This window comes from Ornithodoros turicata, chromosome 1 (assembly GCF_037126465.1).
Source record: "Ornithodoros turicata isolate Travis chromosome 1, ASM3712646v1, whole genome shotgun sequence".
NCBI classification, from domain to species: domain Eukaryota; kingdom Metazoa; phylum Arthropoda; class Arachnida; order Ixodida; family Argasidae; genus Ornithodoros; species Ornithodoros turicata.
The window spans coordinates 146,881,474-146,896,056 of NC_088201.1; the positions used below are offsets into that span (position 1 = coordinate 146,881,474).

Here is a 14,583-nt window from a genome sequence, read left to right on the forward strand (position 1 = left end):
TTAATCTAAGAAATCGCAAGGCTTCTGGACCTATCTTCCAGGGTGCACACATAAAAGCACCCCCAGGCAACACTAGTAGGGCATAAAAACACATTCACAGCAGTCCAGGGCACCAGAGCAACAACGGAACGCGAGACAACGGGAGCCTGAAAAAGGCGTGCGAACGCAACGAAGCTTGCAAGCGAAATTAGTGATGGGTCGTTCGCAAATGATTCGTTCGCTGCGAACGAATCATAAGAGTGAACCACGAGAACCGATTCCTCGTCCCGCAAATCCTCGTTCAGTGGTTCAAAGTGGTTCAGTTAGGTTAGAGCACTAGATTCAGTAGTTACACCGCGCCATCTATCGACTCTCCTCTGAAGCTTGAACCAATCGTCGTCCGGCAGCAGACGGCGCCAACACGCCAACTACGCATTCAATCGCCTGTGGCTGTGGAACTGTGGAAGGACAGAGGGGAACAAACACACTGACGACACTGAGGGGGGATGAGGGGGAATCCGACGACACGTTGGAGTCCTGGGCCCGCTTGCACGAAACACTTTGAGGACACTCCGGGACAATCCTCGGCACTTTCCTTCCTCTGTGATGTCCTCAAGCGGAAAAGTGGCTTGCACGAAACAAGTTGAGGATCGTAGCCATGAGGAAGGTAGGACGGCGGCGCCGAAAGGGCTGAGGAAGCTACTGGCACTCTCAACGCAGCTTCGACCGTCTTTTACGCTAGCACAAACATGGACCGCATGGATCGTGTTGTGACGCTGCGACGCCGTCATCGGCTGTTTCTCGCGCTCTCGTTGTCACGGCAGCGAGTCTACCGAGACCGTGAAAATCCTTTGGAGTGTCTAGACGACGGTGAGCTGCAACGGCGGTTCCGCTTTACGAGGGATGGAATATTTTTCATTACGTCCGTCGTTGCTCTCGACATCGAGCCTGCGACCCGTCGGAGCCAGTCCCTCCCGTCGTCGTTACAAGTGCTACTGACATTGCAGTTCCTCGCTACTGGGAACTTTCTCATCACAGCGGGTGACGTGGTCAACGTGCACGAAGCAACAGCCTGTCGTGTAGTGCACCGCGTCGTTGCAGCGCTGTGCAAGAGGGTCGGAAAGTTCGTCCGGTAAGCATATAGGCCTATTGGTGTTCTGTCTGTTTTCCCTGACTCCTAAAATCATGTTTTAGGTGGCCAAGAGGTGAGGAGGTAGCAAGGGCCCAACACCAGTTTTATCAGCTGGCCAGTTTTCCTGGGGTTGTGGGAGCAGTGGACGGCACACATGTTCGCATCCAGGCACCGTCAGCACACGAGACAGCTTTCGTCAACCGCAAGAACTACCACTCCATCAATGTTCAGCTCATTGCGGGTGCTGACTGTAAGATCTTGGACGTGGTTGCGAACTGGCCCGGTGCCACCCATGACTCTAGGATACTGCGTGAAAGCACCATTGGGAGGGAGCTGGAAGCTGGAGTCCACACTGGGCTTCTTCTTGGTGACAGCGGGTACCCCTGCAAACGCTGGCTGATGACACCGTTTCTCCAGCCCCGAAACAGAGCACAAGAGAAGTACAATGCTTCACACTCGACAACACGGGCTTTGGTAGAGCGGTAAGTTGGTTCAGGATATCTCCGATATTTAGCAACAACATAGCAAGAATAGTTTATTGAATGACTCAGTTTAAAACGTGGCATTCTACCCTGTTAGTTATGTACATACATAATATGATGAGCTATATACATGCATGTTTCCATGCAGGATGGAAACTGCAATGTAAGCGCAAAATTGCACACCGCTGCAAAACTAGATGGAACTGCAGCACATGCCAGCGGGGAAGATGCACAATGTACATATTTGTTCCTTATTGTATGTATTGCAGGACAATTGGTCAGCTGAAAAGGAGGTTCCACTGCCTTCACAGTGAGCTGCGAGTGCTAACAAAGCATACCTGTCCTATCATCGTGGCATGCTGTGTCCTTCACAACATAGCCAAAGATTTCGGCAGTGAAGTGCAGGAGGCAGACAGCGACAATGATCACGACCCCGATTACGACCCCCAGCTGGTGTCCAGTTATGAAGGACGTCAGGATGGCTTCATGTACAGAGATGCCATCGTACGTCAGCATTTCACATGAGCGTAAGTGGACATTTTGGAACATATCACTCAACACAGTACTAAGCGTGAATTGGAGGTCTTTAACAAACAATTTAGGTTAACACAGGCTAAGGTCAAGTACAGCTTTAAGGGGTTGTGACACATCTTCCCATATTATCCCAGCTGTGTGTTCTAGGTCTTGTATCTCACCAAGTACGAGACGTAGAAGAATAATGCTTCTTCCTTCAGTACTCTGGAGTGGAGTACGACACAAACATGACGCCATAATGAACCACATCTATGAAAGAGTCGCAACCCCTGTAAATATGTGCAAATAAAGCAACAAACAAATTAAGCACTATGAGGGTACTGTCATGAACAAATTAAGCTCGCTTCAACTGTATTGTCACAAGGGAATGAATACAACGAGATAAGAAATAAGAACTGAAAAATGTGCGCATTTGTGCTATTGCTGCTGCTGGAGACGGTCCACTTCCAGCTCCAGTTTTGTCTGCAGCAGCCTCTCTGTATTGTGTCTCAGCAGTTCAGTCTGCTGCCTGAGACGCTCTGTTTCCTGCCTGAGATGACATAGCTCAAGCTCCTCGAGAGCAACTCTCTGGCGGACCTTAATGAGCCGTTGCTCCATTGTAGCTGTCTCAGTGTCCTTGTGAAGGAGACCCGAGTAACTGCGCTCTATGTTTTCTCTAGAGTCCCTCCTGGCTCGCTGGGAACGCGCACTCGTACTGCTTCGTGCCGGCTGCTCCTCTGCACCGTTCCCAGCACCGGCAAACGGCTGTGAAGAGGCACTACCCCTTGTGCCACCCACCTCGCAAGTCACGACAAAGTTATCATCTTCACGCAGCCCAACTACAGGCACAACATCCTGGACCACAGTACCATAATCGTGGTCATCACTGGTGGACGGCCCTGGTAGACTTGCAATGACGTCCTCGATAATGGCAGCGCTGTTGTAGAAAGCAAAAAAACACGGATGAGTTGGTTTGGTGAAATGTACAGCGATTTCCTTCATTGTTCCTTAGCACTCTGTTTATCAGTTGTATGTTTGACTTTACAAGAGACCCAGTTTTGTGTGTTTTGTGCGTGCATATATGTGCTTCCTCATTCCACGTTTTGTTCGGGTTTTGTTTTGAGCAGTTTGCTTCAACTGTGGTTCATTTCTTATGTCACAAAGGACAGTGTGCAATGTTTAATATGCATAGTTATGTTTGGATTGTTATAATATTTTTGGGTTGCCCCAACATTTTGCTCTTCATATTAGTTAATTGCTGTATTGTTGTTTGTTGTTGTGTCTATATGTCTTGTAGATAGTTTATTGAATACACCACAGGTGCTCTTCTTGTAGCACAACGTTCTCAATGGGGTTGTAGCACTTCGTAAACAATAGCATTGTATGTCTACCTGTGTGTCTGCCTGCCTGTAGAGTGTTATTGTTTGCATCAGTGTGAGGGTGCATTTCAAGTTCCACAGCAAGGGATGTGACACCAAGTGGCGTGTATTATGAAACGACCCCTTCGAATAACCATTTTACAGATAACATATGATGATTCCCTTATCCCCCACTTCCAATGTGCTACACATTGTACATGCAGTATGGAGTGCCTCATTGTACATTAGTAAGCCAATCAGGTGCTGTCCTGACCTATGAAAAATCTTTTATCCCAACATGTCGTGCTCTTTTGCACCAGCTCCACCTTGTCAGTAGTGTTTGTGTTCCCCTAGACTACATAATATAAGTTTAACTGGATTGTGGTGTATTGGAGACCCTAGACTACATATTACAGTCGAACGCAATGTGAGACGTGCCTTGTTGGAAATTTTTCACGTGGCAGCCTTATTAGTTACATAATACCTGTATTACTTACCCACGGGTGTCCATACCTCCTTCAACCCCAGGAATCTTCACCAATAATGTCGATCACAGCCTGTGTGATTGCAGAGGGCTGCGAGACATTGCCTCCTCGACCTGTAATCAGAAGCCCAGAACGTTGTAGCACAAAAACAAATGTGAACACGTGCTCAGCAGTGTGCCTTTGTAAGTGTAAAGCTATATGTAGTGTACCTTATGTTGTGGGATGTTATTGACATGTCAAATGACTCTAAATATGTTTTGGCATGAATATATTGTAAAGCTGTCACCAAAGCACTTGAGTGCGAAACAAAAGGATGCTCCAAGGAAGCCAGCAAATCGGGTTCCATTCTCATTGCTTTTCTTCCATTCTCATCATTCAATTGTACGTACGCCACTGTGGGATGTGTGGCTTCTGCTGTGTTATGCGAAGTTCTTGATGCATTTCATAACGTCAGTGGTGGAGGTCATGCTCCTCGTACAGGTTCACTATGATGTAGTACTGTGTGTATGTCTTTATTTCACTTCCATTGCAAATGAGGAACACGTACATAAGAGAACCCAATATAAAACTAATGTATGTAATAAAGCCTCATTGCTACTTACCAGTTTGCAGTGACTGCCTTCTGAACTCAGAGAAAATAGTTCTGTGCCTTGTGCACAGGTTGTCCCACTGTTTTTTCAGCTCTGCAACAGTTCGTAGCGTAGTTGGGTGCCGCGCATTGAGCACATCCGCAATTTGTTGCCACGCCGCCTTTTTATCTTTTTTGGTTAGCGATGGACTGAACTTTCCCCTGATGACAGTCCTCCTGTCCATCACCTCTTGGAGGAACTCCAGTCTTTCTTCATCGCTCCACGTAGAAGCACGGCGCTTTTTTGCTGGAGCACTTTCCATTTCAAACAATCAAAAGCGCGGAAATACTGCGTGATCGTCTGCTTACTAAAAGCGCGCATTTCATGTATTTGATCAAATGTCTCAGGTCATATTGTGGGTAACGTATTTCTCAGCAGTATTTGTGGAAAAGTTATTTCTTGGTATCGTCGCTAATGTCAAACGTTTTTCTCTCTTTTTTAATATTCCCATTCTTGGTGCGAGGCCAGCTAATCGCCGCAACTGATGAATATCGGCGGCGGCGATCACATTTGGGAGAAATTATCCGTCACAGGGAAGAGACAGTATGTAATATGAGGCTCGTTTATTGCAAAAAAAATACAAGCAACAACATCTTATACATGCATAACAGTGAAAATAAAACAATCGCTCGCTATTGTGCATTTCTAAAATTACATGGAGCGATAGCAAAAGCAGACGACAGTCCCGTTCAGCGCGATCGCTGGTTGGTCTAAACGCAAAATGACGTGCTGTTTTCCGGGGAGGAGCTTCTGATGTTCGTTCCACCAATACCAGCCTGCCGGAAGTCCCTAGCCACAATCCACTCAAATTAGGACGTCTCTCAAAGTGTTCGTGCAAGCCACTTTCTGCTGCAACCCATAAATTCCTCAGTTGAGTAACGAAATGCTTGAGGAAGGTGACCATTGAGGATCGTACCGAGGATTGTTTCGTGCAAGCGGGCCCTGAACATGAGTTGCCCGAGGGAGGTGCTAAGGCAAGGGAGAAGCTAGAGCTGTTCATGATTGGTGCATTCTGCTTGTGTCCGGCACGGCCGAGAGATATCGGAGAACCACTGAATCGTACCATCGTACTGACCCAAATGAACCGCACTCAACGAATCGAAGCAAACTGGGAAGAGACGGATAGTCGAAGTAGTCGAGTGGAAACGATCGCGCCTTAGTGATTCACTGGCGCGGTCGTTCTCGGCTGATTCGTGCGGAGAGTGGTTCGTTCGCGTGGTTCGCGTAGTCAACCACTTGGCGCTTGGTGGCTTGGTTATGTGGCTCGCACATGCGAAGAACCACTTCGTTGTGGCGCTCTTCTCGTGTCGCTTGCAACGGACATCGGCGCTTTGAAGATTAACGTTCTAGCGGGCATTGTGGTCGCTGCTCCTTAGAATGACGGTAAACAATGATAGCTTCTTGTTTCATTTAGCGGGGTAACGGTGCGGCTGTAAAAAGGACACACTTAAATACATTGATTTTTTCTTTATTCAAAGATACATGTTACACACTCAAGATACGTATATGTATGTACAAACTCAGTATATGTAAATAAAAAAATATATGTGACACACTCGTGCACTAGTTGATAGCAAGCAAAAGAAAAGTAACAAACAAAACAAACTAAAGCAATATATTCAAGAGGTTAATAAAAGCAAACCGAGGAAACAAGTGAAAGGTTGATATGGTTAGGCAAAATATAATAGCGGAAAAAGTGCTTTCTGTGCAGGTATATTTACATCACTGCATGTTTGCATTCAGAAATAGCACTTTCGAAACCTTGTTGTGCCCAAGGCGGTTTCTTCTTTCCGTCACAATTTGTCCAGCTTTGGAGAAGATTCTTTCACATGGGACTGACGTTGCGACGACACACAGCCTACTCTTCATTATTTCAAAAAGACGCGGATAGACGTGTCTCCTTTCTTTCCACCAGAGAATTGGATTTGTTTTCCTCGGAATCATGGGCTCCTGCAAGTATTTGTCTAGTTCGCGTATCCCAGCCGCAGTTGGATTTGCGGGATTGACGAGGCTCGACACAGTTGTGTCGAAAGTCTGCCAAATGGACGGAGAGTCCTGGTTTGCCTCCTGTGCAGAAAGCTGGAATCTTGATTGGTCGCACTCTGCAACTTCAACGGAGTTTGCTTGTTGTGTGAGCCAACGGTAGGCATTTCTGAATGTGACCTCCTTACGAAACCCGTGTCTCTTGAAACGAGGGTCCAAAAACGTTGCTTCAGCCAGTATTTTCACGGCTTCCACATCGGAAAATCGCTTTTTCATTTGCTCGTCAAGAACCTGAACCATTTTTGCGCAGGTTTCAGGGAGGCTTTCATCTTTTGCGGCGTTTCCCACGTGGGCCATAAGAGCATTGCTCAGCAAAATTACTTTTGATGCTGTCACTGCCTTCTCGCTACTCATTTCAGTGGTTACTTCCAAAAACGGCTTCAGTATGTCACAGGATTTTTCCACAATATGCCATTCACTCTGGGAGAGTGACTCCACCCCGGAGTCGAGGATGGCCAGTGTCGACTGTATAGCCTCCTTCAAAGTTATCAACCTTGAAAACATTTCATATGTGGAATTCCATCTTGTTGGAACGTCTTGTTTCAATTTTAACATCGGTGCACCCATTTGTTGCTGCATCGATTGGAGCTTCGCCAGTCCGTGAGCACTCTGCTTGAAAAAACGAACAATGGCTTTAACCTTAGCTTGAACGTTGATAATTTCGCGTACACCTGTTTGAACAACTAAGTTCAGTGTATGCGCAAAACAGGGATGGTGGGGCCAACCACATATGCGTACGGCGGCAGTAATATTCGCTGCGTTGTCACTTACCACAGCTGAGACTTTTTCTTCCACATGCCACTCTCTTGCCACTCGTTGCAGTTCTATTGCGAGGTTCTCTGCAGTATGCCTTGCACTATATGCAAAGCATTCAATGTGGCACGATCTCAGATCACAGTTTTCATCAAAGAAGTGCGCTGTTAAAGCGATGTAGCTCTCGTTTGTCAGTGAAGTCCATCCATCCGTTGTCAAGCAAACATGCGTAGCACATCGCAGCTGCCTTCTTACGTCTTCCGAGATTTTTGTGTACTGCTGCGAAAGAAGTGTAGAGGACAGTGTCTTTCCCGTAGGAAGGACATATCCCGGGTTGAGAGCGCGCACGAAACTGCGAAACCGCTCACCTTCGACAAGAGAGAACGGGTGATACTCCTTTACTATTAATTTGACAAGTTCCTCATCAAGCTTGGCTGTCTTGCTGTGAGGCAGTGGTCGCTTGGTTGAGTTGGGCGGAAATGGCTCTTGATGATCCACATTGAGTTTGTGTGCCCGCACGCGTTTTTGCTCGTACATACGCGCAATATATGCATTGCACAGTCACTTTCAAATGATTTTGGACAAAGGCATGGTACGATCATCTGCATGACTGTGGTCCTACAGCCCAAGTTTGACAGTACAGGATGTAATTCGCTGCGCCGGACTCACTATCAGAACGTGTAGGTGGCCGAGCTGGGTGGGGTCACCTGAAAAAATTTCAGGGGGGGGGGGGGGGGTGTTGCAAAAATGCAGGGATGGTGTACACCCCCCCTCTGAGGGGGGTGTAGGGAAATCCCTGCCGCCGTTATGCTTCTTACCAAGATTGAATGCGCACCAATGGACTGTCCTAATTAATATACGCACAAGTATTGTGATACATAACTGTTTAATTGCTGACTCAGGTGTACTCCAATATCGGCAACAGAAGCATTAAGAAGGAAGCACAGCCATCCTCTAGGACCCACGAGGTACGACGCAAGTCATGACGCTTTGGAAAATGTGTTTTCAAAGCTCGAATTTTAATTATTTTAGATATGGAATGTTCACTCATCACGTAACCACTCTTTGAGCTCGCACACTTTTCATGAGTCAATATCTCACGGGTACTTGTGGAGCACAGATGAACCGTACGCCGGTAGACAAATTTGCAATCATGTTGCTCCTTCTCTTCCGATCCGAATGCGGATGGAAGGATGGGAGCGAGACCGACCTTCCCTCGGGCCCCGCGGCTGAAAGCTATTCGGGTGCGGACGCCATCTGTCTGCAATCTTCCCAGGCTTAAATGTAACATAGACCCTCTCTCGACGGGCTCGACTGTTGGCAACACGGAGGGCTGACGGGATCGTGATTGGTCGAGCCGTCGAACCTCACCATTCGGGATGAATCGGAGAGTCGAAGAGATCGCAGAACCACAGAGAACCAAACAACTAAACCGTATCGCTGAATCGGATAAGACGGAGAGCCGCTGACTCGCGGGATGAATCGAGGAGCAGCAGAACCGTTTGGGAGCAAACGGTTCACTGGTTCATGGGGTATTCGGTTCTCAGCTACTCTGCGTAGAACCGCGTTGTTCTCGCTCTCCGCGTTTGGGATTTTACCGTTGGTTCATTCGGCGCGTCGACGTCGAGCTTTATGGCGGTCGTTGTATGGGTGGAAGCATTCGGAATCAGAAGTGTGCTCGCTCTCCGCATCGCTGGCTATGCTCACTGGATAATTACAAGTTGCTTGTGAGGTGCACTGGACAAATTCCTTTTGACTTATAACGTGGGCTGGCGGACGTGCTTCCCAGGTATTTCGTGATAATATTTCCGCAGCCTGCAGTTTAAGGAAGTTGGTTTTCGAATCTCTAGCGTTAGTTCAAAAATCCTAAGTTAAAACAGAACATGCTCCATTCTTCTTATGACGTTACATTTTACCTTCCTCTCGGTTTCCGCTTATAAAATTTAAGGCTCCGAGATAAACCACAGAAGGATGCAAACTAGTATTTGACAGTGCTTTGATCACAGCTGAGAAAATCTTTAGACCGAACTCGGGTTCCTGCCGACTTCGAATTTGGCGCCACCACTATCGTGACTGGCAATGGTGGGGGCTCCATCACAGGGCCACATGATCCAGTGACGACACTGATTCACGAACGAATCTTTCGAACGAATCACTAATGTTAACTGATTCGGACGAACCGGTTCACTAAAAAGAACCGAATTTCCCATCACTAAGCGAAATGGACGGACGCCGCCCGCAGCGCAGAAACGGCAGGACGGCCACCTGCCCGCCAGGCCAGGCCATGCCCCATCGCCCAGGCGCTCCTCGGAATGTAGCAAGGGAACGGAAAGTCCCGCGAAGACGGGACCAACGCTATCGGAAAGAGGACGTTTTCCTCTTCAAAAACACATCTCAATCACCTTCCTACGCCAGCAAGAACCCGATATCGAAAAAAATGCCCCAGGCCCATGTATCAGAGAACCGCCGTTGCCACGGTGTTCTAACTCGAGAACCGAGAGGGATAGAAAGATGCGGCAAGTTTCTACACGTTTCCCATGTCGAGTGCGTGTGCCCATTAAAAGGAAGTCGGATCCGCCGTGGGCTTCAAGCCTGAAGACAGGGACAAAAACCGGTGAACGGTGGTCGGTGTCAGGAATTTCGAGAATGACGTCTTAACCACTGGAAATCGACGGCTGGTCTCAATTGGAAAGTTGTAGAGGAGAGAACAGAGCACTCGCACACAAAATTTCGACTAAATCGGACATCGGGTAATCGACTTACGACACCGAAAAGTGGGAAGCGTTTCAGGGTGGCTCTAGCCAGCCTCGCAGCTCGTCATGCTCTTAAGCCGATATCGGGAGAACGGAACATCGCGCGCCTGCGGGACAAACGCTGTTGGAAAGAGCACATTGAGACCTTCATAACGAAGCGAAACATGACCATGTGGCAGCAACGGGAAGGCTTTTTTTTGGGGGGGGGCGCGAAAGCCGCTGGTCCCATGTATTGGGAGGAGTGTGAACGAGGAATCCTCTAACTCGAGAACTGCTAAATTTAGAGAGACGCGGTGAATTTTATCACGTGCTCCGCGTCGAGAACAGTGGGCTCTCCAAGTATGAACCCTGTCCGAGGCGAACTTCTTTCCAACAAGGGCACTGAAGTTCGGAAAAACGAATTTTACTAACGCGTCTCCGTCTACGAGTTCGAAACCACAACAGATCAGTTCCTGTGTGATTTCCGCGATCACACAGCTAATCCAGGCCCGTTCGGACCTGAATTTTGGTCTCGATCCAACAGTCCGGGCGGGATTTACAAGACTTTAAAGGTGTCAGAAGCACCGACGGTTGCCTAGAATTTTCAAATATCTGGACAACCGCCAGGATTTCTCACAAGCCGCAAGGTGCACGCGTAGGGGGATGGAAGGGAAATTCGTCACAAGAAACAGCATCCCGATATCGCCGCTGCAGGCCAAGATATTAGACACGGGAACCCATCGCGAAACACCGCGATGTCACTCTGATGGGGTTAAACCATCACTGGATGGCTAAAAGACGCCGCGGTATCAACCGCCACCTGAAGTGGCATGTGCAGTGCTCAGTTGGAATCTATATGCACATCTGATCTATTCTGACCGATGATGTCACTACGGTGCCGTAGGGGACCTGGGCACATTCTTCTTATTGGTCCATGCTACCAACCTTCCCGAACCGCGCTCTCTCAGATCCTTAGTCAGCTGGAATTTCACCCTTTCTATCTCTATGAAAATTGCTTGGCCCCTGGTGAAATCCAGCCCATCAACACTCTGTGATGAGAGCTTTTTTTGTCTTTTTAGACACGTCAGGACTTCGATCCTTATGGTGAAGGGGCACATTTCATCGCATTTTATGACAGTGGGCTCGGGTATCCACACTAGCGACGAAACTCCTCATTATTAACCTTAGAAATAAATTTGTTGTTTTATTGATACTCTAGGCCAATTCCTTCAATTGGTTTCGCATTCTTTGAACTGGTGCAGTGTGTACAAAACATGTTGGATTACATTAAATCAAGTGGAAATCAGCGTTTAGCATTTATATCCATTAAGCCAATTCATTGAATTGCTTCTTTATTCCGTGGGTACGGTCTTCGCCACACAACATAGTAGAACATGATGTCGCGAAGGTATAGCTTCTCTTCAAAAACCCTGATTCTGTCAGTGAGGAACTTGTACCTGACGGCTACATAATGAACGAATTGACTGTCTGATTTGTCTTTGGATCTCGTTGGAATTGTGGCGATGATTCAATGATGTTATGTCTTCTCGTTCCGGCAGGGAAGCACATCTGGAGATGTAGTTGTGTGTGTTCCGTTCTACATGGAGATATTGCAAGATATATCGAGGTCTTCTCGGCCTTCCCAACTACCTTTATTAGCACTACAGTAAAAGGAAACAGAAGCTAGATACTGTGGTACATCTGCTAAGCTCGGACCATGTCGGGAGTTTCTTTGTAAACTCAGATGAATAATTTTTGTGTGCTGCCACTTCGGTAACACGGATAAAAATTAATGTCACTGTTTTAGTTTCTTGCTGCACGCTGTTGAACGTTATCATAAGGATACAAAAATATAATGAGCATCGAAAGTATGTTTGTATTCTACTTCTAAATCAACATCCGACCGGGACGCCATTTCGAAGTCCCAGCGATATCATTAAAATACATCCTGGCTAGACAACGCTAGGACGTTTCGAATGACGTCTTATTTACATCATTGGGACATTTTTCGCGGATCAGGACTTCGGGATCTTTTCAGGACGTCCATGGGACATCGGTGGTTTACTGGGGTATCTCAGTCCAGAAGAGGCACGTTCCACACTCTCCCGTGTGGCTGGCACTGCTAGCGCTATTCGCGATAGCTCGAAAAGTTCCTGCCTCCATATGTGTTTTGTGTTCCAGTACTCGAGAAGATCAATGTTTTTTTCAAGCCGCGGCTCATAGCCATACAACTTGAGGGCTGGTTGCAAAGGCAGATTAGCACTGCTTGACTGGTTTCGCTCATTTAAAACGACGTCGAAATCGTCTTCTTCGACATTCATCTGCGACCGTGTATCCCGCGCGGGCATGTCCACAGGAGCATGAAAAGGATTCTCTTGATCGTTCTTCATCTGTGCGAGTTTGATCCGTGTGTTTGTAGGTGCTGCTCGTCACATATTTTATCCTCGTCGGACAGAAGAAAACGATATCTAGGGTCAAGGAGATGGCAGCGCAGAAGATGTTGTTCTCGAACAGAGCTTTCTGACGGCTGTCCATCGAACGTACCTGCGTGCTGGAAAACGAAGCTTCCACGTTTTCTGTCTCCAAGCGGCATCTGAGCCATACACCAAGAAAATCGCCCATAAGCAGTTGCTCACTCTGAAGTCGTTTTGTTGCTTCTTCAGCTGGACACAACGTAATCACGATGTTTTCTGCGTTGCTCCAACCTTCTGGTGAAAAACCAATACTGCTGTCATCAGAGAACACGTGATCCCAGAAATCCCTCAAGTGAAGAAGCTGCCGTATCATCCGCGAGGATGACATCCATCTAGTTGGCGTATCGAAGAGCGGCTTCTTGAGCTTCAGCTTTCTGATTAAAGACATCATTGTCGTGCCCGGAGCTTCTTGGTTAAGGCACGGCACTTTGCTATTGTTTGCTGGGCGTCATTATCTTTCATTGCATCATGCACAGCAAGCTGCAGCATGTGTGCTGCACACCGGAAGCCTTGCACGAGTCACTCTCCATTTTCTAGGCTATTTGTTGTTTCCTCCAGCCAGCTAGGAGATTCATCAAAGGCTGATATCCTCCTCGGATGAAAAACTGGAGTCGTCTTCATCTGTTGCTTCACTCACTTGTTCCTTCATAAGTTCCACTGCCTTGAGCATGTTTGCCCTGGTGTCAGTCGTTACGCTGTAGATCTGAATTGACACGAACCTGGTACGTAGGGAGCATGCTCAAAATCTCAGACTTCAGGTATTCACCAGTACAACACTGATAAAGCTCCCTCCTGGCCAAGGTCTGCAGCACCAGCTTCCTATCTTCGATATACTGAATGTTCACACCCAATACCACATGGTCCATGCAGTTTGTACAGTCTACTTTTAGTGGTATCAAACGATTGCGCAAAATGCCAGAGATCATTACCCTTGCGGCACTTGCTTTCTCATTGAAGCAGCGCACAATCTTTTCTGCATTTCAGCTTGCCACAGATCCCGTCAAGTATAGGGTGAGGAATTTTTCTAAAGCCTAAGTCCTCAGCGGCTGTGATGGCCCACCATTTTTTGTGACCATTTCTATACAGGCTTCCAGGACTGTTTTATCATCTATTTACATAGAAACAGCTGGTCACAGCAGCATTTGCTTGAGCGTCATCTGACCAGTTCGCTTATTCAGTGGGTTACCAGGAGCATTGTCTTTGGGGCCCTTATCATTCAAACGCTTTTGTTCCTGGTTGTCCTGGTACTGTTTTTTATGGTGCCTCTGTACATGTTGTTCCAGGTTCGCTGCGTGATCACCAGCATGGGAGAAACCACAACTGCCTAGCTGGCATGTTGACCGACGCACTGCGCTGTTGTGGTTGAAGAAATTTCGAACTGGATTTTTTGCATGTCTTCGCATCTCCTTTGTACCTGCAGTGACATAACAGAAATTTTTGAGTGCAGTAATTTATGAAGTTATATTGATACGGGCAGCACAGCGTGATGATGGCAATGGTTTAATGACCAGGATGAGAATGGCCGTGCGTGACACGCGCCCGTCCCTGCCGACACCGTCGTCGTCCTCGTAACATTGCCCCCCTCCCCGAGGCGTGACTTCCGGGGCACGATAGACGAAGAATGCCATGCTGCCGGGGGTACAATAGATGATGTACTTGAGGAAGAGCGAGGCGACGGTGTGGTCGATGATGGGAATGGCTCGATGTGATGACGTTCGAAAGATGGACGGGTGGGCGACGATGGGACGATGGTGGATTGACGCCGTGCTGCCTCCACAGGGTCGGGGCCGAGGGTATCCTCCGCTGTGAGTGCTGTCGTCGCGGGCGTCGTTGGGCATCTTCGAGGCTGGGGGCATCTTCGGGGCTTTCGGCATCTTCTGGGCGTCGTCGTCTCGTCATAATGTCGGGGTGGGGCGTCGATGGCCACGACAAGAGCGCTTGCGAAAGAGGATGGCCCGCACCTCCACCAAATGATACAGGCAGCACAGCGCGATGATGGCAAT

The 14,583-nt window shown here is 47.9% G+C and overlaps 2 protein-coding genes across 2 annotated transcripts; one reads left to right on the forward strand and one right to left on the reverse strand.

Moving 5' to 3' along the window:
• Positions 1-716: 716 nt before the first annotated feature.
• Positions 717-3,986, forward strand: LOC135370638 (putative nuclease HARBI1). The gene is made up of 4 exons (XM_064604426.1): positions 717-1,111; positions 1,174-1,593; positions 1,863-2,120; positions 2,787-3,986. Exons 1-3 carry the CDS (start codon positions 729-731, stop codon positions 2,116-2,118), a joined length of 1,059 nt encoding a protein of 352 aa, XP_064460496.1. The 5' UTR covers positions 717-728; the 3' UTR covers positions 2,119-2,120; positions 2,787-3,986.
• Positions 3,983-7,911, reverse strand: LOC135386795 (zinc finger BED domain-containing protein 4-like). The gene is made up of 3 exons (XM_064616379.1): positions 7,743-7,911; positions 6,441-7,292; positions 3,983-4,062 (listed from the first exon to the last, which is right to left on the reverse strand). Exons 1-3 carry the CDS (start codon positions 7,909-7,911, stop codon positions 3,983-3,985), a joined length of 1,101 nt encoding a protein of 366 aa, XP_064472449.1.
• Between the last annotated feature and the right edge of the window lie 6,672 nt (positions 7,912-14,583).

Coding starts and splice junctions, on each gene's coding strand:
- LOC135386795 (XM_064616379.1), bottom strand. CDS start 7,911: ATGTACGAGCAAAAACGCGTGCGGGCACACAAACTCAATGTGGATCAT. Junction 7,293..7,742: donor CCCGTTCTCTCTTGTCGAAG/GTGAGCGGTTTC, acceptor TTGTTCAAACAG/GTGTACGCGAAATTATCAAC. Junction 4,063..6,440: donor TCTTTTTGAAATAATGAAGA/GTAGGCTGTGTG, acceptor TTCTGATTACAG/GTCGAGGAGGCAATGTCTCG.
- LOC135370638 (XM_064604426.1), top strand. CDS start 729: ATGGACCGCATGGATCGTGTTGTGACGCTGCGACGCCGTCATCGGCTG. Junction 1,112..1,173: donor AGGGTCGGAAAGTTCGTCCG/GTAAGCATATAG, acceptor ATCATGTTTTAG/GTGGCCAAGAGGTGAGGAGG. Junction 1,594..1,862: donor ACACGGGCTTTGGTAGAGCG/GTAAGTTGGTTC, acceptor TATGTATTGCAG/GACAATTGGTCAGCTGAAAA.